Source organism: Castor canadensis, chromosome 10, assembly GCF_047511655.1.
Source record: "Castor canadensis chromosome 10, mCasCan1.hap1v2, whole genome shotgun sequence".
In the NCBI taxonomy this organism is placed as follows: domain Eukaryota; kingdom Metazoa; phylum Chordata; class Mammalia; order Rodentia; family Castoridae; genus Castor; species Castor canadensis.
This window is the reverse complement of record NC_133395.1, coordinates 106,704,725-106,730,711: the sequence shown is the minus strand read 5'-3', so window position 1 is coordinate 106,730,711 and position 25,987 is coordinate 106,704,725. Positions and strand designations below refer to the sequence as shown.

General features: G+C 37.8%; 1 protein-coding gene across 1 annotated transcript in view; it reads left to right on the top strand.

Moving 5' to 3' along the window:
• Kat2b (lysine acetyltransferase 2B) overlaps nucleotides 1–22,184 on the top strand; it is a 93,083-nt gene extending 70,899 nt beyond the window's left edge. The window contains exons 10-18 of the mRNA XM_074043829.1: nucleotides 1,123–1,331; nucleotides 2,308–2,434; nucleotides 6,885–6,995; nucleotides 10,306–10,449; nucleotides 14,570–14,684; nucleotides 16,249–16,285; nucleotides 16,520–16,583; nucleotides 16,688–16,772; nucleotides 20,099–22,184. Of these exons, the coding sequence (XP_073899930.1) occupies nucleotides 1,123–1,331; nucleotides 2,308–2,434; nucleotides 6,885–6,995; nucleotides 10,306–10,449; nucleotides 14,570–14,684; nucleotides 16,249–16,285; nucleotides 16,520–16,583; nucleotides 16,688–16,772; nucleotides 20,099–20,292 (1,086 nt within the window). The 3' untranslated portion in view covers nucleotides 20,293–22,184. The remainder of the gene's footprint in view (nucleotides 1–1,122; nucleotides 1,332–2,307; nucleotides 2,435–6,884; nucleotides 6,996–10,305; nucleotides 10,450–14,569; nucleotides 14,685–16,248; nucleotides 16,286–16,519; nucleotides 16,584–16,687; nucleotides 16,773–20,098) is intronic.
• Nucleotides 22,185–25,987: the final 3,803 nt, after the last annotated feature.

Below are 25,987 nucleotides of genomic sequence, written 5' to 3'. Positions count from 1 at the left end.
CAGTCATTTCAAAATTTGTTAAGTGGGTTTTGAAGTGTGCTGAGTTGGCTTGTGCTGGCGCACAAAAGAAAGCTTAAATTTTCAGGGGTTTTGTAAACTGGTTGTGAAATATTGTGGTAGTGTGACCTGGTCACCTGGTCAACCAGCTATAGACCAATGAAATGAGCAATTGTTACCAGTTAGGACTTTTCCTCCCTGAAGAGCTGTTCTTGGAACATTTCCCTGTACTGTAGGGTGGATTAAATAAGATGGGGAATATCAAGTACTGGCTCCCTGTTGTGCTGCCAGCTGTGCTTAAGTGTGGGTCAACAGATACGCCTCTGGAAAGAAAACTGGCCTCCAAAAAGAGGTGCTAAGAATATAAACATGACTGCTACTCTTTGGCTCATAAGGAGAATTTGGGTCTTTTAGAGGTTAAGTAGAGCTGGATGTGGGTGGCTCATGCCTGCAATTCTAGCTATTTGGGAGTCTGACATTACGAGGATGGTGATTTGAGGCCAACCTGGGCAGATACTTCATGAGATTCCATCATGGACTGGAGGTGTGGCTTAAGTGGTAGAGCGCTTGCTTTGCAAGTGTGAAGCCCTGAGTTCAAACCCCAGCCCCATCCCCCCTCAAAAAATGGATGAGATCCCTTCAAACAAGGTATTCGCAAACTGGCCCACAGGCCAAAACTGATCGGCTCTGTTTTGTTTTGCGTTTTAAATAAAGTTTTATTGAAACACTCCTACATTTATTCTTTAATATGGTGTCAACATCTGCTTTTGTACTACAGTAGCTATGGAGTAAAGTCAGAGCCTTATGAATCAAAAAAAAAAAAAAAAAGTATTATCTATCCAGCGTCTTACAGAAAAGTCTGCTGATACCTCCTGCATGTATCTGTGTGCTACTCAGATTTCTCACAGTGCTTTACCTTCCTTTTCTATTTTATCTTAATAACTTGACAGGGGCAGGGAAGATTGAAGGGGTGTGCGTGCACATGTGCTGTATGTGCATGTGTTTAGAATCCTGAAAATCCCCAAATGTGTATCTTAATTGGAAAGAAGAGAGGCTTTGATGTGTCCCAGCTCCTGTGTGTTAGGAGAATAGCTGTGTAATCTTTTCCTGTCTTCTGTATTCCAGACCAATTTTCTGTCAGCACATTCAGCCAGGGATGAGGCGGCAAGGCTGGAAGAGCGAAGGGGTGTAATTGAATTTCATGTGGTCGGCAATTCCCTGAACCAGAAACCAAACAAGAAGATCCTGATGTGGCTGGTCGGCCTACAGAATGTGTTCTCTCATCAGCTGCCCCGAATGCCTAAAGAGTACATCACACGGCTTGTCTTTGACCCGTAAGCTGAGTTTTGCTCTGCCTTAATTCCATGTTAAATAAACGAAGGAGGAACTACTTACATAGTGAAAGCCAGCCTTGCCACCCACAGAATCCTATTGTCTCCTGTCACACTATGGATGCAGAGCTACATCAAGCTAATTTTCACATCAAGAAAGCACTAGGATTATCTTTTCCAACAATTTGTAGATGTTCTTGTTAATATTAATGAAGCTTTATATTTTAAATTGCTGGTGGTTTTCCTCTGGTTCATTCATTTTAGCAATGAGAGAATATAAACACCAGGAAGATGTACCGCCTTTTTGTAGGCAACAGATTCTTAGTTTTTAGTGTCTTACCTGGAGCCATTGTTGCCCAGGTGTGTGAACACTGGGGAAATTTTTGGGATATAAGATAGTTAGTTTTGGAAATCCATTGCTTAAAAAAGTCATAAGAACCAACAGCAACAACACCCTGCCCCAAACTGCTCTTATTGGATATGTTTTAACTTAACAGTCTATATGTACTGTGATCCATGATCCATGCACACGACAATTCAAGAGTGATGCTTTACACAAAGAGAAAGGTTGTTCGTATGGATTTTGTTTCCATAATGTTTCTGTAATGTTTTTGATAAGAATAAACTTCTTACTCAAACAATTCTTCATACAAGAATTGTATGCCACATGACTTTGAGCTTTCCTCTTGATCCCTATCAAGGGTCTCTGGGCATTGGGTGTACCAGTTCCAGAGTCCTCCATGCTTCTGCTTGTAGACCTCAGACCCTTGTCAGTGATGTGTAGTTTGTTCTAATGAAGTCTTGTGCAGTCACAAGGCTTGCTGTAAAAAGCCCAGGTAAATGGATGGTCTAGGTTGACAGAAGTTCTGTAGAAACTCAAGACTCATCCCCCTTCTTGGTTACTTAATAAGGAACATTCCCCAAAGTGTATTTATACAACTATGACAGGTAAAACTTTGACATAATCTTATTCTTTCAGGAAACACAAAACCCTTGCTTTAATTAAAGATGGCCGTGTTATTGGTGGTATCTGTTTCCGTATGTTCCCATCCCAAGGATTCACAGAGATTGTTTTCTGTGCTGTAACCTCAAATGAGCAAGTCAAGGTAAGTGAAATCTAGGTCTTAAAAGAAAAGCAAAAGTGGGGCTTCTCATTAAAGCTTCAAAGTTTTTGAATGTCTCTCTGTTGTTGTGTCCAGAGAAGTTAAGTAGAATTCAGGACTTTCTGAGGAGACCACTCACTTGCGTGTGTGCGTGTATGTATGTATGTATGTATGTGTGTATGTGTGCATGCACATATGCGTGTGTATATGTGTGTGGAAGGTAAACTGACCCTGTTACCAACAGGTAGAGTTGCACCAAGGCTTTGCTGGATCTTCAGGTAAATTGCAGGGATACTGCACAACCCAATGTGCAACTGAAGTACAATGAAGGAGATTTGAAAAGTAAATTTCAGTGTTCATTTTTAACTTACACAACACATACATACAGTCACACAAACATAACTGGTGGCTCTGGACCACCAGAAAGCATGTGGTTGGTATGGATTAGGAATATGGTTTAGGTGGTTTGAGAGAAATTCTTCTGGCCTTGTCCCTAAGAGAGAACAAGACTTTAAGAAATTCTATAACGGAAGTCATGGAGAATTTGAGTGAAGTAGTCTTCATGGAGGATTTGAAATGCATCTGAGTTTTTTCCCCCCATATTGCTCATGTATCTTTACCCTTATCTTTGGCATGGATCCATCCCTTCCTTCCTGGTGGTTTTTTTCCCTCACTTTTTTGTTGTTAAAGTTTGTCTGACTGGAATAACCCAGACTCTCATTTGGCAAGATTGGCATATTCTACTCTGCTGCTCTTAGGAAAGGGGAACCAGAAATTTATCCTTAGATTATGCACTTGGTATTTAGGAGCCCTAAGGTTATGTTTATATTTATATTGTTTAAATATGAAAAACTATCATGGTTGTTCAATAGAAGTATATTGTAGCTTGCAGTATATGTGACTCATATATGAGCCATTAAAATTTCTAGAAGCTACATTAAAAAAAAAAGTGGAAATAGTTGATTAAAATTTTAAAATATTTTATTTTACTCAGTATTCAGTGTTAGGAATTATTGAGGCATTTGCATTCTTTGTTTTGTATTTAAGTCTTTGAAATCAAGCATATATTTTACACGTCTCAATTTGGACTAATCACATTTCAAGTGCTCAGAGGCACACGTGACCTTTGTTGGGCATTGCAGGACTATGGACATCACTTCAGCCTCAAAGAAGCTACGCCATTTGCAAAAATAAAAAATGAGTCACAGGAAGAGCTCATTCTCTGCATATGAGTGTAGTCAGTGTTGGGTCCTTTTGCTTTCACTAATAGCTTTCCTCTCTGGTCACTGCCAGTGATAGTTGCTGTAGTGTATTTATTCTCATAGAGCATGAGTGGAGCTTTTTATCTTTGACTCTGAGCACCGAGCATCAAAGGGCAGATATAATTCAACACTCTTACCTTCACCATTCTGTCTGGGGAAAGTAAAGAAGCAAACTTGCTGGAAACTATTCTCTGGTGCTTTTTCAAGGAATTCTGACAATAATGTCTTTAGATGATGCTATTGCTATCTTCATCATTTCCCCCCTAGCCAAAGTGAGAAATGTCCAGATATTCAGATGTTTCTAAATGTCCAGACTTATGACTTAACTTAAAGGAAAATTTTTCTTTAACTGTTCACAGAGAGAGGACCTAGAAAGTAAGCCTTCAGGTTTTTAATTTCAGAGAGATTTTATAATTTTTGTTTCATTTTTTTTCTTTCAAGTGTGCACCACCACACACAGTCTATAAATTTTGTTTTCTAAGGTAGCAATACCAAGCACCTTGGTTGGAAAGGTTGATTAAGATTGACTTGGGCACTTTCAGGGACACTAGAGGGAAACTGAAGGTATTTAATATGAATTGGATGCTTTGCTTATTACTTCCCAGAAGGGCAATTTATTTTTTTTTCTCCAAACCATGTAATTTTCTAAGGAGTTGAGGGAAGGTGGCCAAACATCACAAACTCAGTAGGGACTAGAAAATATATTTTTTTTTCTTGTAAGTGTCTCTCTCTCTCTCTCTCTCTCTCTCTCTCCCTCCCTCCCTCCCTCCTCTTCTCCCCTCCTCACCCAACTTTTCTTTCTTTATGGTTTGACCTCCAGGGCCTTGTGGTTGCTAGTCAGGTGCTCTACTACTTGAGCCAAGTCCGTGTCCTTTTTGCTTCAATTTGTTTTTCATATAGGGTCTTGGTTTTGCCTGGGGCCAGCCTCTGACCACAACCCTCCCATTTCCAATTCCCAAGTAGTTGGATTATAGGCATGTACAGCTACGCCTGGCCTTCCCATGTTTTCCATTTGTCAAATTCTTTCACACCTTGAACATCTTCTGTCCCTCTCCTTCCACCCCCTTAATTATTTTATGGACTTTTTCACTGTGGTAGCTTACAAACACATTGCTTTGTATCAGTGCTGCAGAATAGAAATAATAGTGAGAGACTCAAGTGCAAGTCACATGTAATTTAAATTTTTCTAGTAGTATATTATAAAGAGTAAAAACAAACAAGTGAAATGTTATACTCTTTATACCAACATGTGATAAGTATGAATAATAAGAATTTTCTTTCCTGGTCTGTATTTTATACTTATAGTCACATTTCACTTGTTTGATAGCCGTGTGAGGCTGTTTACTACCATATTGAACATTGTAATTATGTGTTTATGTTTTCTTCCCATTTTCTTCTCTTCATGCAGGGAGAGAGATTTCATTTTTCTTTTATCTAAGTTTTATTCAAATTCACAGTGTTAGTGGCTCATGCCTGTATCTCAGCACTCTGGAGATGGAGGCAGGAGTATCTTGAGTTCCAGGCCAGCCTGAACTCCATAGTGAGACCCTATCTCAACCCCTATCCCCACAAAAAAGCAACAAACTCACACTGGAAAAAGCCAAAGTGCCCATGAGGAACATCAGTGGAAGAATAATTGGAGGGGTGATGTCCTGTCCTCTTATTTAGAAGACAGGGCACCACCTTATCATTACGGTCCTAGCATCCATGCTTTAGAAAAGCATTGTCAAATTGGAGAAAGTCCTGGAAAAGGTGCCATGCAAGGAAGGACTGTAGCCTGGATGATGCTTCGCTTGGGACTTGGTGGGCAGAGGTGGGCATGGCTGGAGGAATATAATCTTCAGGGTTGGAAGAGCTGTTAAAAGCAGAAATGAGGCTTTGTAACTAAGAGTAGGCCTAAGGTCAAAATGTGGAAATGGGGTACCAGATCTCAGGTGAATCTGAGAAAGAATTTCCCAACTATGCAGTGCCCCAAATAAGTGGACAAGGGATTGCCTGACATTGGAGATTAGCAGATACATCTACCTTTTTTTTCAGTGTTGGGGTGGAACCCAGGGCCTTGCTATGCAGGCACTGTACCACCAAGCTACATACTGAGCCCTTTTTTTTTGTGTGTGTGTGTGGGTGTGTTGGGTTTTTTCAAGATAGGGTCTTGTGAACTATTTGCCTGGGGCTGGCTTTGAACTGATCTTCCTGATCTCTGGCTTCTGAGTAGCTAGGATTATAGGTGTGAGCCACCAGCACTTGGCTGGTCCTTGGTTTTTTGAGACAGAATCTCACTATCAAGCTGCCCTTGAATTCTGTTTTTTTTTTTTTTTTTTGGTGGGACTGAGGTTTGAACTCAGGGCTTCACACTTGCAAAGCAGGTACTCTACCACCTGAGCCAGTCCATGTTGCTCTGGTTTTTTTGGAGATGGGGTTTTGTGAACTGTTTGCCCGGGCTGGCTTCAAACCTTCAGCCTCCCAAGTAGTTAGGATTACAGACAGGTATGAGGCACCAGCACCTGGCTGCCCTTGAACTCTTAATCCTCCTCCCTCTACCTCCTATATGCACATGCATAAGCATGTGCCCTACCACATGTGGCCAGATTGTCTGTTTTTTAATGATAGTAAAGGACTTCTAGTTTTACCTGAAATAGGGAGTTAGACTAAATGACTGCGCTAAAGATCTTCCCCTCAAGGTGCTATGATTCCGAGAGATCATACTTGTGAGCATGCTGGGGTTCTTTTATGTGAAGATATTCTCTATGGATATTTGTATTTAATCTTTGTCTCTTTTTATGAGGTTCTGAAGTAATCACATTAAGTTTTTAGATTTTCTCTAAACTTTGTATGTAGCTGCTGATAAAATTTATTGCATTTTTAAAAATATTTAAACCACTGATTTATTTAACTTATTCACTGTTTTTTTTTTTTAATTATTATTATTTGATATTGGGGTTTGAACTCAGGGCTCACACTTTCTAGGCAGATACTTGTATTTTCCAGTAATGATTTTTATCTCAAAGCAAGAATTTTGAATTTTTAGTTCTGTAGCTCATTTTCAAAGTTCATAAATCCAAGAAAGGGTTGTTAATATTATACTTTTTCCTTCAGGAAAGGCTCTTGTTGGTAAGATAGATCAAAGCACAAGTTTGTAGGAATGCTTTTTCTACAGAATCTAATATATTTGTCTGAATACTCCTGGCTAGGGCTATGGAACACACTTGATGAATCATTTGAAGGAATATCATATCAAACACGACATCCTGAACTTTCTCACTTATGCAGATGAGTATGCAATTGGATACTTCAAGAAACAGGTAGGTTCCCACATTTATTTTGTGAGCAAGCCTTACACTAGAAATAAGCGTTAGACGAGATTAAAGGGTATAACCTAGTAAGTGCTAAATGACTACTTGCTGAGTGAATGAGTGAATATCAACCATAGGTGAAGTATAATATTGCATCTAGACATTCTTTTTTTTTCTTGAGGTGTTGGGACTTGAACTCAGGGCCTTTATCTTGAGCCACTCAATCAGCCCTATTTTTGGGAAGGGTTTTTTGAGATAAGGTCTCATGGAACTTAATTTGCCTGGGTTGTCTTTGAACCATGATCCTCCTGATCTCTGCCTTCTGAGTAGCTGGATTACAGGCATGAGCCACCAGCACCCAGCTAGACACTCTAAAATATGATATCCCTAGACTAAGGAGAAATTCCTAGTCCTGGGAATATAGAGTTCTCCATGAATAAAGGAAATTCAGTTTCTGGATGGCTTCCATTTATTTATTATTATTATTATTATTATTGCCAGTACTGGGGTTTCAGTTTCAAGTCATGAGCTCCATAGGCAGCAATGGCTTCCATTTATGATAGGAGAGAAGAAGTCCTGAAGTTTATAGAAGATTGTGGATAATCCTGCTCTTGTAGCATAGAACAGGCCAGGAGCTTGACTGTCACTTGAGTAGTGACACTTGTTCAGTTTTCTGGGACAGCATCTTGCTATATAGCTCATGCTGGCCTTGATCTTGCACTCTTCCTGCCTCAACCTCCTGAGTGATGGAATTATTGGTGTGTACCCTTGCCCGGTCATTTTATTACTCTTATTAGAAGCTTTCTGCTCACTTTTATGAGGAGTTTTCTTTGGTTGTGTATTATTTTTAATAGTGATTTATAATTGCTAAACATTTTAAATTTTCTTTTCTAACTATGTAACTATTATATAGCCATTGTAGAAATTTTAGAAAATGTGGTAAAGAATGAAGGAAAAGTCTTATAATTCTTCAGCTCAGAGAAATTTACTGTTAATACTTTGTTATGTACTCTTCTAATGCTTTTTCTGTATGCATGTGTGTGCACATACATATAAATAGGCTCCCACTGTGTATAGTTGCTTACCTTTTCACTTAACCTTATGATCCTCTTTCATATAATTTTGTTTTGCTGGGGTTTTCTTAATTTGTTTAACCAAAACCGTATTTTGAAATATTTTGGGATATTCCGGTGCTGCTTGTATATAGGTAACAAACATGTTTGTGTGCATGTTTTGCTTTCGTTAATGGCAGTTTGCTTAGAATAAATGTCTTGAGGTAGAATTCAGGAGTTTTTAGGGTTTTTGTTATATATTGGCAAATACTGTAACAGTTTCTACTTTTGCCAGCATAACATATAAGGAAACTCCAGAAAGGCATGGATAATTTAAAAACATTTATTTAAAATTATCCTTTTCCAGATAACAAATTGTATTTGTTTGAATTTATTTGGTCATTGTGAGGTTTGATTTAGTTTTCCATGTTTATTGATCCTTTTGATTATTTAGTGACTTTCTTGATTATGAATTTATTACATTTGTCTCTTTTTGTATTAAAACATAGTTTTACATTGATTTATGAGAAATATTTATATATAATTATGTTAATCTTTTATATTTCAACATTGCATGTGTTCTTTTTTTTTTTAAATAAAAAGTTATTTATGTTTTTGGATAAGGTTTCGCTATATAGTCTATGCTTGGCCTTTAACTTTTTAAAAATTATAATATTATTACATATGCATACATTGTTTGGGCCATTTCTCCCCCTGCACCCCTACTTCCTCCCCCTCCCCCCCACCCAACCTTTAACTCTTAACCTTTCTGTTTCATTCTCCCAAATGCTGGGATTACAGATGTGCACCATCATACCCAGTTATAGCCTTTTATTTTTAATCTATATAATTTAAAGGATTTAATTACATGTAATCTATTAACTTCTTTTCCTCTTGTGATGGCAGATAATTAGTCTCCCATTTCCTTTTAGTTCTTTGGGATGGGTTTGAGATTTTCATGATAAAACTCACTTAAGAAAATTCAGTGTAATGGGGGAAGGGGGTAGAGGAGAATGACAGAGGGTGAATTCAACTATGATATATTGTAAGACTTTTGTAAATGCACAACATACCCACAGTACAATAAAAAAAATCATATTAACTATCTGAAACATAAATGATAAAAGAGAATAAATAAGAGAGTCTCTAAATAAAAGAAAAAGAAAACTTAGTGGGGGGCTGGTGCAGTGGCTCACGTGGTGGAGCACCTTCTTAGCAAGCATAAGTTCCTGAGTTCAAACCCCAGTACTGCCAAAAATTAAAAAAGGAAAGAAAAGAAAACTCAGTGGAGGGCTGGAGGCATGGCTCAAGTGGTAGAGCACATCTGCCTTGCCAAATGTGAAGCCCTGAGTTCAAACCCCAAGACAAAAAACAAAAAGCAAAAAAACCCCCCAACAAACCCCAAAACTCAATGGGAGTGTTTACTAGGGGGTTGAACATTGACTTTTCTAGGCTGTAGCTATATTGCAAAGCACAAAACAGCTACAGATCTTAAAACACTTCTCTGTCCTCCTCTGTGAGGATGATAGCTATAATTACTTGGAAAATAAGTTTTTGCTGAAAAGTGAGGCAGGAAGCCACTGGGGATAGTTGTGAAGGCCAAGTAATTTTCTCCAAATAACTGAAATAGACATGTTAAGGAAAATTATGTTTATATTATAAGCATTATTTGTAGTTTGGAGTATATCACCAGCAATACTCTGTGGCCACAACTTAAAGTGTGCAAGTGAATGTATCAAAACCCCCAAATGGCATGGAAACAGCTGCACAGTGTGACAGTCTGGAAGGTTTTCATCTGAAAACAAGGGATCTCATTTCTTCAGTATCCAGGTTCTTATTGCTGTGTTTTTGACAAGCAGTCCTTTCAGAATTTAGATGTGTGCTGGCTATTAATTGTTAAGAACCCTAAGGACCCCCTTACTACTCTGCAAAACATTAGATCAGTTATGTTTATTATATAATCGTATGCAAAATTAAACCTAATTTTCAATTAGTACCCTTTGCCATTTGCAACTTTTTTTGGGTATTATTGGAGTTTGAACTCAGGGCCTTGCACTTGCTAGACAAGAGCTCTACCACTTGAGCCACACTTCCAGCCCTGAAATTTTTAAATTTATGTCTTATTAGGGTCACTTTTTAAATACTGTCTGGTTTCCTACTTGCACTTTTTGATTTCTAATAATTTTGCTTTTCATGTCCTGATCCATACAGCACTCAGTAGATATGTTTGTGTGGTGTCTATATGAATGAATTGATTTGCATTGTAGGGTTTCTCCAAAGAAATTAAAATACCTAAAACCAAATATGTTGGCTACATCAAAGACTATGAAGGAGCCACTTTAATGGGATGTGAGCTAAATCCACGAATACCATACACGGAATTCTCTGTCATCATTAAAAAGCAGAAGGAGGTAAGAGGGTCTGCTCAGGTTCCTTTCCAGACTTGCCTTGGTTGGATTGGGGTGAATTTCACTGGGTTTGTGTGTTTGGGTATACTGATGTACTCTCAGTTCACTGTGAGTCCTCTCTCTCCTTTTTAGGTCACCATTCCTAAAAGGACCAGTACTTGTTAAATTGGTGTAAGATACAAAATGTGTAGTGTACAATTATATATATTTGAGGGGAGGTCAGTACTGGGGTTTGAACTCAGGACCTCACACTTGCTAGGCAGTACTCTACCACTTGAGCCACTCCGCAGCTCTTTTTTGTGTGTGTTGGTTAATTTTGAGAGCCTGGGCTGCCTTCCAACTGTGATTCTTATAATCTTTGCCCCCTGAGTAGCTAGGATTACAGGTGTGAGCCACTGGCACCTGGCCTACAGTGACATATTTTAATGTCACCTTCCAAAGCCTTTTATGTTCTGGCCTTAGTCATCCTTCTCAATCTTCTCTTCTTTTTTTATCCAAAGTGAATTCCCTTAACAGCAATTGCTGAGGCTCAAACCTCTTGCTTGGCCATTACCCAGACCCTTCATCCCCACACATGCAAGTTAAACCTGTTCGGCCTCTGCTCCAGATCCTTCTCTAGCACTGGTTTGACCCACCTGTGTTTCAGTTTTAATTACTCATCTTACATAGGTGTTTATCTAGTGTATATTAGCATTTAGTTGACATTGCAAGTTTCAAAAGCATCTCCTTCTGAGTATTGACTTATCTGATATTGGGTTGGTAGGTTTGAGTACATAGTAATTTTAAATTTCCCAAAGGAAGAACTAAAAATAAAAAACGACATAAAAAGACTGTAACTGGGGAGTCTACAAAGGATGCTTATTAAGTGAATGAACCTGTGGGTTAAGCCCAGGACCAAGACTTTAATGGAGTTCAGAAACCTAAGAGTTTGCAGCTGTGCAATGTACTGTTCTCTAACAAATCACTAGACAAAGACTTCTGTTTTATACCCATCTTTGTTTTCTGGCTTCTACTAACCTCCTTAATCCCAATTAGTCATTGTCAGGTGTTGCCCACCTGACAGGTTACAACCATGAAGCTCCTTACAGTATCTGATACATTGAGTTTTTTTCCTCTTTGACTTAAAGTGGCTCAGACTTGTTCTTATGCTTCCACAGAAGGAGCAAAAGGTGTTTGGGTTTAAATTAGAGAATAAAAACAACTTTTTTGTTTTTGCTTCTTGGTCAAAGATAATCAGACTGAGAGAAAATTCCAAACAGAGTTATGGGAATAATTAATAAAACAAGTCAGGCTCCTCCTCTCTCCCTGCTTCCTCTGAAGAGCTGCCTTTCCTCATTGTTCGCTGGGGCTTGCTGAGCTGGGCTTGATGCTGAGCATATTGTTTAGTGGTAGAGGCTGCAGGCCAACTAGAGCTCTCCCTGTGCTGTCAGCTGCTCTTTCCTCACTCCTCCCATCCTCTCTCTACCCCCAACACGAGTTAATCCCCCCCACCCCCCATAGCCGACCGCAGGATCCCCCTGGCAGAGTCTGCAAATTTGCATTGGTGACAAATCTGATCTGTGCTTCCTACCTAAGGGAAAGTCAGAGCCCAGAGTTATTTTAGATGGCTAAGGAAGCAGTCAACTTTTAAGAGGACAAGGCTCCCTCCCTTTTCTGTCTCTCCTCTCTCAGCCCCCTTCTTCCTCTCTCTTCACCCTCCCTCTTTGCCTGTAGTCTTTTCTCACACATATCATTGAGTGGTAGATGGAGGTTTGGGGCTGTTAACCTAGTTCTTTTAAAAGAGATCTGAAGTCACCATTACAAAATGTTTGGATGTACAGACAGGTTGAATATCCCTTATCTGAAATGCTTATGATGAAAAAGTATTTCATATTTTGGAATACTTGCATTGACTTTACCCTTTGAGCAATCCTCATCTGAAAATTCAAAATCTCAAATGCTCTAAAATCCAAAACTTAACTGTGAAAAACCTCTTGAGTAAGCTGAGCATGGTAGTGAACTCTTGTAACCCTAGCACTTGAGAGACAGTGGCTGAAGGATCATGAGTTTAAGGTCAACCTTGGCTTCATAGCTAGACCCTGTTTCAAAATACCAAGGTCTGGACCAGGAGCCCAGCTTACACCTGTAATACTAGCTACTTGGGAGGCTGAGAGCAGGAGGATTGTGGATCAAGAGTACCTGGGCAAATAGTTCAGGAGAACCCATGTACAAAATAATCAAAGCAAAATGGACTGGAGGTGTGGCTCAAGTGTAGAGGACCTGCTTTGCAAATGTGAAGCCCTGAGTTCAAATCCCAGTTGACAACAGAACAAAACACAAAAACCAAAGAAACCCAAGGAGTGGAGTATAATTCAGTGGTAGACTATTTTCCTAGTATGAACAAGGCCCGGGTTAGATTCTCAGCAATACACACGCGCACACATACACAACAGAAAGGGAGAGAGAGAGGGAGAGAGAGACTGACTTGTACTTAATTGTAAATAAGGGCACCTAGGTCAGCCCTGCTCAAAGTGGTAGCCACTAGCCACATGTGGCTAGTGAGAATTTGCTGTGTGACTAGTACTGTCAGCATAAAACACACCAATTTCTGTAGACTCATTATGAGTAAAGGAATGTACAATGTCTATTCATTATTCCCTATTGACTATATTGCAATAATATTTTGCATACAGTAGAGTGAGTTAAGTGAGATGTTTTATTAAAATAAATTTCAGCTGCTCGCTTTTTAACCTTTAAAAATTTGGTTTACTAGAGAAATTTAAGTTAACATAGTTGGCTTACATTATATATATTTCTTATTGGACAGTATTGGCCAAGTTATACCAGGAATATACTTCTACTAGTCCCATTCATTTTATGAAGTTCTCTGTTTAATTGTTAGGATTGCATATTCATGCTACAGTAATTACCAGCCATATGTGTGGAATAAAGCAGTTAAGAACTAGAATTTTCTTGTTTTCTGTTGTGAACTCAGTGACTTCTACTGTTTTTCTTTTTCAAAATTCAGTTGTGATGTCCATTTCAGGAAGGTAATTTTTTTGGTGGGACTAGGGTTTGAACTCAGTACTTTGCACTTGCAAAGCAGGTGCTCACAAAGCAGAGGACGGTATCTTTTGAGGGGTTTTGTTTTTGTTTTGATTTAACTAGTTAATTTATTTGGGATAGGGTGGCCTTGATCTTACCATCCTCCTGCCCTATCCTGCCGAGTGTTGGTGTTTTGGTTTCAAAGGAAAGCTTCAGTGCCTTGGAATTAGTTACCTTAGTTGCATTAGGATGATTTTATAAAATACCCGGAACCACCAAAAAAATTCCCCCCAGATTAAAAAAAAAAAAGTAAAGCAGAATTATTTTATAAAATAAAGAAAATACCTCACAATTCCTGAATCAGCCCTGGCTGTGTTGGTCATAGTGTGTACTTCATGCATAGCACTTTGGTGCAGGCAGCATAGACTGAGCTCCACCTTGAGAATTTTAAATAAATAGGAAGGCTGTAAATGTTCCAGGACTTTGGGACTTTTTGAGGCCTTTTCATCTGTCCCTCCAGTCTGGGATGTGAAGAAGTTCTGTACTCTGACTGGGCTCAGGGCCGCTCTCCTGTCACCTGGCAGAGGCTCCTCAGAAATAAGGGCAAAGTAATTGGCTCTTAAGCCAGTAATGACAAGTGGGCCTCAGGGGCAATGGGTTCTCTTAGCATTGGCTTTACTGGGTTTTTAAATGTTTCAGATTATAATTGACACATATTGAAAGTCCAGATCAGTGGGTGTCACTGTGACACTTCCACACATGCATTTATCATGGTTGGATCATGCCCATTCTCCCTTCTATCCTCTTTTCCTTCCTCCCCCCCCCCCCCCCCCCCCCCCCCCCCCCGCTTCATCCCAGTCTCCTTCCCTAACACTACTTTTCTAGATGAAGGACATGTCGTTTCACATCACTAAATGGGTGTAGTATAAAAGAATGTTTTCATTTCTCAGCTGCTAAATAGCATTCATCTTTTCCTCCCATTTTGTTTCTTTAAAAGAAGACTTGCTGCTGGGAAAACGTTCCCTTGGGTTGGCTGACTTGAACTGTGTTGCTGCACAGACTTCTTTCATCAAGTGCATTTTCCTCTTGTGCTTTACAGATAATTAAAAAGCTGATAGAACGAAAACAGGCCCAGATTCGAAAAGTGTACCCTGGACTTTCATGCTTTAAAGACGGAGTTCGACAGATTCCTATAGAAAGCATTCCTGGAATTAGTATGTATAGACCTTTTTTAAAAAGCAAAACCTTTCGGTAATGCCATGAGATGTGTTTGAAGTAATTTGAAAAGGTTTATTATTTATTGTCCTTCCTATCTCCATTTGCATGATCTTTTAAGAAGGCAGTAAGCTGGGCATGGTGGTGCACATCTGTAATTCTAGCACTTGGGAGACTGAGGCAGGAGGACTGTGAATTTATGGCCAGTCTGGACTATACAGTCAGACCCTATCTAAAAAACAAAAATCAAAGTCACAAATACTGTCTTTTCAAAGTCTTTTCTTCTTCCTCCCAATTCAGACACATCAAAGAGAATGCCTTCTTGTTATTGTTATTATACCCACCATTTGTGGCACAGTATAGGCACTACCATATGTAACATGGAAAATGGTAGAACTTTATATTCGAAATGGGGAAATGGATCTCAGAATGATTATGTCATTCAGCGTTAAATGGCACATAGCACATAGTGGGTCAGAATGAGAACCAGTCCAGTTTTGCTTTCCTCATACAGCTCCCTGTTTGGACCAAGTCTTACTGTTGTCATGCTTGCAACCCGCATAGATCTATGCTTGAATAATTAGTTTCCTAAAATTTCAATTAAGATTATTTGCCATATGTGATGGAAACCCTATAATTTTCTTCAAGTTCCTTATTTTACAGTAGTTTTCCTAAGAGTTCTTGTCTGTATGCTAGAAATGAGTCATAGTGGGTTAAACTATCCAAAATAGCTGTTTTTGTAGATCAAAAGTTATTAAATATTATTTATCCATTTTATGTGGTCCAAATCCAGCTTCTCATAAGTATATTGAGGATTATAACTAAAGAAAATAAAACAAAATTCTCCAGAAAAACCAAGATGTTATTTGGGCAAGATAAGTACCTCATTGCATCTTCTCTACAACAGGTTTCACTTCTACTGCTCAACCTACTTTCTTGTATTATTCCTGTTAACAGCACAGTAGCTAGCATATCATCGAATGCTTTCTTATGCTAGGTATTCTATTTTTTTTAAAAATAAAGCATACATCAACTAATCTTAAAGGGATAATATCACCTATGTTTTGGGTTTCTGTATTATGATTGATAAGCTGAGAGGTAAGAGGTTAAGTGATTTACTTAGGGTAAATTAGCTTGCAAAGAGTGAGCAGGAAATCAAGTGTAGATTTCTCACACTACAGCTTTTCTACATTGAACCATCTCCCAGTATAAGCAAATAAAGTAGAGACCAGAACAGTTTGTTCTCACTTAAAATGATAGCTTCATTCTTTCACATGGTAATTACAACAACTTCACTTTAAAAAGTATGGTACTGGATGTTTTCCTCTGAAAAGATGGAGTTCTGGCTTTTAAAACACTACTCTATAGTAGTCAGTCTGGGAAATGTTTTGTATTGTGAGCTGTGTAAGAAAGTAAATAAATAGTATTAATTTCAGCGTGTTCCCCAAATAGACTTTTATTGAGGCATGGCTTTAATTTATTATGCTCTTCATAACTATTAAGTATGTTACTCTCTTGACCAAAAGCAGTTCTCATTTAGTGTTTAATTTTGTTGACATATAGGAGAGACAGGCTGGAAACCGAGTGGAAAAGAGAAAAGGTAAGTAGGATGGGCCAGAGAATGCTAATGGAAGTGATTTCTCCCCTGCCAGCCACTTAGAGGAAAAAAGGGCAAACTGACTGTAACTGACGATACACACAGTTGGTGGGTTTCAATTTTTATAAGTTCTGGAATGGTTCCAATTTTAGGTTTTTGTAAGAATGAACTGAATAGGAATCAGCTGGCAAGAGGGTAAAAACTAATCTTTGCTCCTTGTTGTTCGCTCTTTTCAAGTAAAGAACCCAAAGACCCTGACCAGCTTTACAGCACACTCAAGAGCATCCTTCAGCAAGTGAAAGTGGGTGTTTTTTGTTTGTTTGTTTACTTCATGCAAATATTTTGAAATGGTTTCCCACATGGAATTTCCATATTAGATACCTTACACTTTTTTCTCTACCCAAGAGCCATCAAAGTGCTTGGCCCTTCATGGAACCTGTGAAGAGAACAGAAGCTCCCGGATATTATGAAGTTATAAGGTTCCCCATGGGTAATGCCATTAAACTTTCTTAAGTATAGATTAAAAAAACTCTCTGGATGGTGGTGTGGAAGATAAACGGGTACTTAGGTTGATTTGGTCGGCTCTGTGGTAGGATAGGAAATATGTGGCAGGTGGTGGGGTCCCTGAACCTGTAGATAGGCTGTGATGCCAGAGTAGAATGACAAAGGGGAGGTGGGTGGCACTTCTCATTAGAGGCATTCCACAGCTGTCTTTTAGGGCTCTTGCATACTCAACACACGAGACACAGATTCCAGGTGAACTTCAGACAGCTCTAGGTATGGATAGAAACTGGCAAGGATATAACCTTGCTTATATTTTCCTGCTTGGTTACAAATAGAAAGATACCAGTGCTGTCATTTTGATGTATCTGTTTATCTTAAATGAATAGCTATTCCTTTTAAGAATTTTAAAGGTAATGTGAAAGAAGGTAGATTAAACTGCTTTACCGCTGTACTTTCAGAGGGGAAAACTGCAGTTAATGTAAGTTCTTGGTTTTTCCAAAGCTTTTGACGGATATTGTTAAATGTTACCACTGACCTCATCCAAAAACCAAAAAAGGTGCCTTCAGAAATGCAGAACTGAAGACTTTGATGCTGTGCCTGTGCTCTGCTAAAATGATTAATTGAATCAGTTGAGAATGCCCCAAATTAAACCAGTTGGGCAATGTGCAGAGATGACAACTAGCTGAAACAAGAGCTAGAGTCTTCTGTTGCTTTTCTACGTTGTCACAAGTTAAGATGTGAAAGCAAGAATGAAGGAGATCCATCAGTTCCTTGGTGACTTGGTTACTTACATATATTTCCTGTGGCATCCATTTCCACACCAGTGTCATGTATTGTTGTATGATTTCGGTGGCCAGTACTTCTTATACCTCTATATGCTTTTCTTTCCCTCTTCTCTTTGTCTTGCTACTATATTTTTTTGTGCAAGAAAACCAAAGGAAGGTTTGACTCAGTCTAGAATTCTGAATGGAAGGGTGATTTAGCAATCAGTTTTTCCCACTATATGAAAAATACATTAAAAACACTTTGTGTTCATTTCCAACCTTAAGTTAACTGGTTTTTCATCCTCATTCTCTGGACCATATCAACTACGTGTTTGTTACCACTGAGCTATCCTTCCAGCCCTATCTCAGCTTCTTTTGGGATGTTCTCATAGGAAGTTGTGCGAGTTTGGGGAGAGTAATTTCCTTTCAGCCCCTGTCAACATGTACTCTATAAAAACCTGCAGTAGTATGTATAGGGGATCCTGTCTTTCATAACCTACTCTTGGCCTCATTTTTTTTTTAAAGAATTTATTTATTTTGGTATTATCATATTTTCAGCAAATACTGATAATACTAAGTTTTTCATTTTTGGAGGTACTGGAGTTTGAACTTGGGGTCTTGTACTTGCTAGGCAGGTGTTCTACCACTTGAGCTCATTCTGCTTCAGGAAAGTTTCTTGCTGTAGTCTGAGAAGGGTTTGAGTTTCTCCAGTTGCTGATTATGAAGAGAAAATTGACCCCATAGGACAAGGCCAGTGATGGCTGAGATGTGTGCCAGACAAAATCAAAATTGAAAATGATGCTTTTTAGTGCAGGAATCATATTTTTTCCTTGAGATCCTTATATATGCTGAGCAAAACGATAGTCCTGCCCCTCATATGGTCAGGAAGTTCTAATTACTTCTGTAATTCTAGCCTTGTGTCTGCTGCCTTTTGCGCTTTCCCTGTCTCTTCTTACCAACTCCTCATCCCCCCCAAAAAAATTTGAAAAGCTTTTGCATCAGCTTTTCTATGTTATATTTTATTCTTTTTTTGCCCTTTTTTTCTCATGACTTTGGTTGTGGATATTTTCCACTCCATGTTTCTTCCTTCTAAACATTATAAATATAGTGGACAGTATATCCTAAGTATTAGGTATTGAGGTAGAAGGGATGTAACCAACTGATTTTATTTAAGGAGGCACAGTTTTAGTTCTTTCTTCCTTAAGCAAGAGAACATGTTAATATGCGTAGTTACACTTGGTTGAGATATTTAGTGGAGGATTTGCTGAATCTTTGTTTATCTTCAGACTTTTAGATTTTTCCCTCAATAAAATTTTTCAGTTAGAGAAGAATGAAAAACTGAAAGTTGAACTCCCAGATATAACACTGTCACAGAGATAGAGATTTTAATAAGAGATAAGCAGAAACATATTTTCTGCTTTCTTCTTTGGTGTTTTGTGGTGGATTTAAGATTATGATGCAAATGAATTTTTTCCCACTTAGGGATGTTGTACATAGATTACTAAGTTTGTTAAGTGAGAATGCCTGTGTATTTGGTTGTAAATTTCTTTCCCTTGGAAAATTTGATAATATACTAGGAATTTGAGGTATAGATAATCAGAAGTATTTCTTTAGCAGTTTTGACTCTTTCCATGCAGTTTCTATAATTTTTTTTTTTTTTTGGTGGTACTGGGGTTTGAATTCAGGGCTAGGCAGGTGCTCTACCACTTGAGTCACTTTGCTAGCCCTACAATTATAATTTTCAATAATTGAACCAGACTTTAAGATAAACAGGCTCCCAAATGTTCACATCTAGTCTGCATGGATTTCTTTAAATTGGTCTTCAGAGTGGGGATTGAAGAAACTCCATTGTATTCTTAGAAGTTTCACTTGTGGAATACAATATAAAGCAAGTAGCTATATTGGAAAATGTTTTTTTACAAGTCTCACAGAGCTTATTTACTTTAGAAAAATATTCTTAAGTAAAGTTGGTCATTTTAATCTTATTAATGGAGCATGAAACAAAATTCATTTTTACTATGTTATGTGCAAGTCACTGGTATATTTATGATCATTTTCTCTACTTTATTCTATAGATAATTCCAGAAACAATTGCGAATTTAGGGAAACAAACTCAGTCTGATTGCTTTAATTGAAATTAAAATTAAATGACTCAATACAAATGTTCCACCTGCTCTATTCCATGAAGATAGAGCCTCTTCTGTATAATTCTGAATGAATAGCTAACAATAGTCTGTTTAGTATACTTAGCCATTGCTAATCTACTTAGCTTCCATGTGCTTAATAGGGGATTGGGCCAGATGACCAATAATGGTCCCTTTAATGTTAAAATTGCTGTGGTTTTATGTTTAAAAAAGAAAAAAAAAAACCTCTCAAAAGAATGAAGTAAGATTTAAGAACTGTTTTACTTGATCATGAGAATTTCTCTTAAAGACTGGGATAATAATGTAATCAAACCAACAACATAGATTTCTTTACTAGTCTTACTTTTGTCACCTAGTACTTAAGAAGAGTCAAAGATTACTAGTATTTTTTTTTTCCTGTGCAGATCTGAAAACCATGAGTGAACGCCTCAAGAATAGGTACTACGTGTCTAAGAAATTATTTATGGCAGATTTACAGCGAGTCTTTACCAATTGCAAAGAGTACAACGCCCCTGAGAGTGAATACTACAAATGTGCCAATATTCTGGAGAAATTCTTCTTCAGCAAAATTAAGGAAGCTGGATTAATTGACAAGTAATATCTTTTCCCTCTGCTTCTTAGAAACTCATCAGCAGTGTGCCTAAAGCAAGGTGGTTTAGTTTGTTTTTGTTTTTAAAGAATTGGACATAATCTTGTTGAAGAGACTTGTAAATATAATAATTAGCACTTTTGAAAAACAAGAAAACCTCCTTTTAGTTTTTCAGATATGTATTTAAATTGAAGTCATAGAACATTTTTATTTTATGGAACAGATTTTCATCTATTTACTGCTACTATGTAAATTTTCTATGGCATGTCCATTAGCTGATTATTCCATGATAGATGAGCAGGGGTTCCCTCAAAACCTGTACGTGAGGAAGCCGTACATAGCACCGAGATTGGGGGAATCTAGAAAATTTTGAGACCGTGAATGTTTCCATTTTTTTTCTAATGGAATGTGAGATGTATTTTTATTTTCTTCTGAAGGACTTTAAGGAAGGGATTCATGATAAAAAGCACATAAAAGGTGAGATATGTGATGTTTGAAGTCTTGTTGTGGACTTTATATATATATATTTTTAAAAACACTCATCTAGATGAGGTGCTTTGAGCAGTTCTGAAAAATGCAGTTCCACCCAGCGACTGCTTTGATTCCTAAGGAAGAGATTCTAAATAATGCAAACTTTTTATATAATCATCTGGGGTTTTGATAATTCTATCTACAACAAACTTGTGATTGTATGACCACTATTTTAATAATTCTTGACACAAAGGTGTGATGGCATATTTGATTTTGCTTATGCAGGCCATAAGTTCCAAAAAGATAACTTCCTAGGCCATAAAGGCATCAACTTGAAAACACTTGCGATTGAGTCAACATGCTTTAATAAGAAAAGACCTGTAGTTTTTTAAACGTGTTATCAATGTGGTAAATCCTTGTTCTAATGAATGAGGAGTTTTTCCCTTTTCTATATCTACAACCCCATTAGTAATGTGTGTGTGAACATTTTTCCTTTTGCATCTCCTGATGTTTATTGTCTGAGGCGAATTAAATTCCCACCAAGGTTTGCCGTCAGTATTTTAACACCAATATTGCTATATAGGTCCGGGGTTGATCGCACTAAAACCTGTCACACAGTCTTATTAACTGAACTATCTTGGGATTCCAAGTACTTGGGTTTATATCCTGATTACACTACATAGAAAAGTGGGACATCTGCCACCCCACCTGTGGGAAAACCAACTGATACACATACAACCATACAAACGAAGACCATCTTGATGGTCTTGACACTAATTTATATGATGCAAATTTATAAACTGATTTTTGTAAAGGATGAGGTTTTAAAAAATGTATTTAACTTATGTTTTCTATCAGGATAAATTAAAATGGATCACTAATAGTCATTAAAATAGTTGCCAGAGATAATCCACATGAAGGAAAAACAAAACAAAACCAACAACCTGCAAAATGGCTATTAAGTTGGAAGCGTTGTTTTGATATGTAAGAGATTTTCAGAATGCTCACTCACTGAAAAATGTCTCAGCTTTTTAAAGAGTAAGAAACCACCTTCAGGGGTATGTAGGCTTTTAATGAAGATGATGATGGAGTTTGGATTAAGTATCTTGGACTGGTTTTAAACAGAGCTTTGTACCGGATTTGCCAAAGCCTCTGTCCAGCTTGGTATCCTGTGAAAGTTTGTTATTTTCTGGGTAGACATTCTTATAGAGTATTGTCTTTAAAATCAGATTGTCTCTTCTATATTGAAAGCATTTTTATGTTTTCTAATTTAAAAATTAATATTTTCTTATAGATATTGTGCAATAAAGCTAAAGTAGAATGTGTGGTTTTTGTAAATGCTTTAACAGCTCATAAAATTTTACATTTGTAAAATTAATATATTGTACTGGTACAAAATAGTTTTAAATTATATTTTGAGAAGCTCCCAATCTGGTGTTGTGTTTTCTTCTTCTAGTGACCTGAGGTTAACAGTTCATATGTATGATCTGGTATGGCCACCAACTGCATTCTTAATCCTTAGCTCTTAAGCTGTTGGTGAAGTTATTTAGAACTGTTGGGCCTTGTACTTGCTAGGAAGACACTCTGCCTTTTGAGCCATGCTCCCAGCCCTTTTTGCTTTAAATATTTTTCAGGTAGGGTCTTGTATTTTTTGTCCAGGCCAACCTGGACCACAATTCTACTCATACCTCCCATGTAGCTGGAATGGCAGATACAGTCTCCCATGCCCAGATTTATTGTTGAGATGGGGTCTTGCTAACTTCCTGCCTGGGCTGGTCATGAACCTCAAACAACCCAATCAGTCTCTGCCTCCTAAGTAGCTGACTGTGATTTCTTTCTGAGAACATTATGGGAAAAGGAAGCTAGCAATGAGTGACAAAGCTATACATTATTGAAAACAGTATGATTTCAACAAAGCAAAGAAAACAAAAGTCAGGCTTCCTGCTATTTGCTACCCCAGCAGGATCAGGAGGTAAAAAAAGATGAGAAACATGTAATTTATGCATGTATTTGTATCTGTGGACATAATGTGTGTTGGGTGGCTGTGAAATTTAATGAAGCTTTCCCAGTTTCAGTTTATCTGGGTTTGAAGTTTTTAAAAACAAATCTTGGAGAACTTATTAGAGGCTAAGGATCTTCCCAAATTTTGTACATGTTCACATCTGCACTTTCTGTATGTCCCTTCCCTTTGTCCTGGATCTTCCTAAGGAAGCAGTAGAAGAATTTTTCTTCTCTGTCAACCTCCAGTCTTCTGCATCTGACAGGTGGCCATTGAGTTTTAGCTAAAAAACATCTAAGAGCAGGGAATTTGCCTTTATATGCAACAGAGCAGCATTGAATAGGCAAAGGGTTGTAATAAGGCCCTTAAGTTGGGTTAAAGCCAGCAGCTGTTTTTTGAGTAGAACATATCCTCATTGATACAAGTTTGTAACCAAGCCGCAATTCAAATCTTTTCCCAGAGTGCTGGTAAGTATGCCAACTGTCTCTACTCTCAACACAGTCAAGCACACTTCCACATTTGCAATCTGTGTACAACTCAACATCCCATCTACATTTTAGAACACTTTTAGAAATTGAAGCTAATTAACGTATACACAGATCTTAGACGTTGAGTTGGATGATTCTGACAGTTGTATTCACCTGCATATCAATTACTCTAAAGACTGTTCTTATCACCGAAGGAAAGTTCCGTCTTCAGTCAGAACCGCTGCACTGCTCTGGGCAGCCACTTCTGCATTTTTATCTGCTCTTTGATTTCATGTAAGTGGAGTCATGCAATTTGTAGTTCAGTTCATCTGTGTCAGTAGTGCATTCCTTTTTACTGCTGAGTGGTACTCTATTGTTGGAATATACAGTTTGTCCACTCAACTTTAATAGACATTTTGGTAGTTTCCATAAGGCTGCTGTAATCACTTTGTACAGGTCTTTATCAAAACACTTTTATTTTTTTGTAAACACCTAAGAAAATTGTTAGGTTGCAAAATAGGTAAGGACTTAATTTTATAGGTAATTACTTATGCACTTTTTTTTTGGACATTAAACTATGAACTTTGTTGTTGTTGTGTATATGTGAGTGTGTGTTTGAGACAGGGTTTCACTTTTGTAGCCTGGTTGGCCTCCAACAGGTGATCCTCCTGCCTTAACCTTCCTAGTGCTGGGATTATAGACATGCATCACTGAGCCTGGCTTCCTGAAGCTTTTTTGGTTCCAGTTCCAGTATTCACTGTTACCTGCTCCTTATAGATTTTACATTTATGTATTATGATTATTTATAAATCACATAAATTTTTCCTATATCCATTACTATTATTGTTGTTTACTTTTCTGTGGTGCTGGGGATCAAATGCAGGTCTTCACATAGGCTCACACTCTACACCTCCAGCTGATACTCATGTTATTAATAATAATTATTGAACAGGATGAATGAAAGGCTGACATTTTCCTTTATGATGCTAGACACCAACTTCTGATTCCAAGATCAGAATACCTTGTGTGTGACCATACGACTGTATGTGAACCCACTAACAAATGCCCATTGAATCCACATTTGTTCATCTTTTCTATAAAAATGAAGTTGGAATAAATTTTAGATTCATCTTTGTTTTGTCTTTTACTTTATTTAAAGAAGGCACTTCTTGCACAATTGCTAACTTCTCAACCGCTTTTATGCTGCAATAAACTAGGAAAGTTAAATGCTAGCTTTTAAGGCTAAAGTCTGTTACAGAAGAAGTTATGTAAGAATGCAGAGGTAGGATGTTCTTGTGAGGTTGGGGATGAGGTTGGACAGGGTCGTGAAACACCTTGCTAAAAAACGTGTCTGAACTTTCTGGTAACAGGCTAGCTCCTGCGGCATTAATTTGAAAATAGTGAAAAAGTGGCAGAAAACTGTCTCTCAAAAGAAGCATTAACTAAGCATGATTTATTTATGTCCTACTGTACAACAATGAAAATACATCTGCTAACATAGATAAATCCCCAAAACAGTGTTCAAAGTCAGTTGCAAGATAAGCACAATAAAGCTCATGTAAAATGTCAGAACACAAAACAATACTTAACAGTCTATGGACAAACTACAGAAAGAATACAGAAACATGAAAAATACAAAACCACCAATTTTTAGGATAATGGTTGACTTGGGGCATGAACAGTGGGTGAGGATCAAAGCTACATCAGTAAGTGTCAGAAGAGAATGATCTGTACTGTAAAAGTAAAGGCAGTCAATGGTCTAGAACAGGACATGGCAAACTTCTTTGAGACAAGGTCTTGCGGTATAGTTTAGGCTCGACTTACACTTCTGTCTCTACCACCTAAGTGCGGGATTACAGGTTTGTGCAACCAACCTGGGAAACTTGATAAAAGGCCAGAAAGTAAATATTTTTGGCTTTGCAGGTCAAATGGAAAACTGAGATATTATGTAGATACTTCATTGGGGTTTAAACTTAGTATATCCTGTCACCAAAATTGATTCTAAATATTTAAACATTCTTAGCTTGCAAACTATCCCAAAACAGGCCAGTATGCAGGGCTTGGTCCATACATAGTCCATAGCCTGTCTGGCTAAACTTTCCATTATTACAGAAATGGTCTATATGTACACAGTCTGCAAATATGGTAACCACAGGCACATGGCTATTGTGACTGACAAGATGAATTTTGAATGGTACTTTTTCCTAGTTAAAATAGCCTCTTGAATTTTCATGAAATAAAAGAATGGGTATAAAAGGAGTGGTTGAAAAATTAGAAAAATAAGACTGTGATGAAAGAATAGGCTGTGCAGGTCAGTGACTGTACAGACATTTTGGGTGATGAGAAGCATTCTGAGTGTGACCAATACAGAATGCATAAGGACAGAGATGAATCAGAAGTCTCATCTAGTAAAATTTTATCTATGTGTATATATATATATATATATATATATATATATATTTTTTTTTTTTTTTTTTTTGCAGTGCTGGGGATTTAACCTGGGGTCTTGCAGGCAAGCTCTCCACCACTGAGCTATAACCCCAGCTCTAAATTAAAGTTTCTGTTTTTGACCTGGACACTATACAATGAGAAGTTCGAAAAGAGAAATGTTAGTGTGGAAGGGAAGCTAAGAGTTTCTTGGTTGTGACAAGAGAATAGCAAGGGGAGGGGAGAGGAAAGGTCCAAGGATGAGAATATTGAAGATCAGAAAGTAAGACAACCAGATACTCTACCTGATATTTAAGGAACAGAAGGAATACACAAGTGG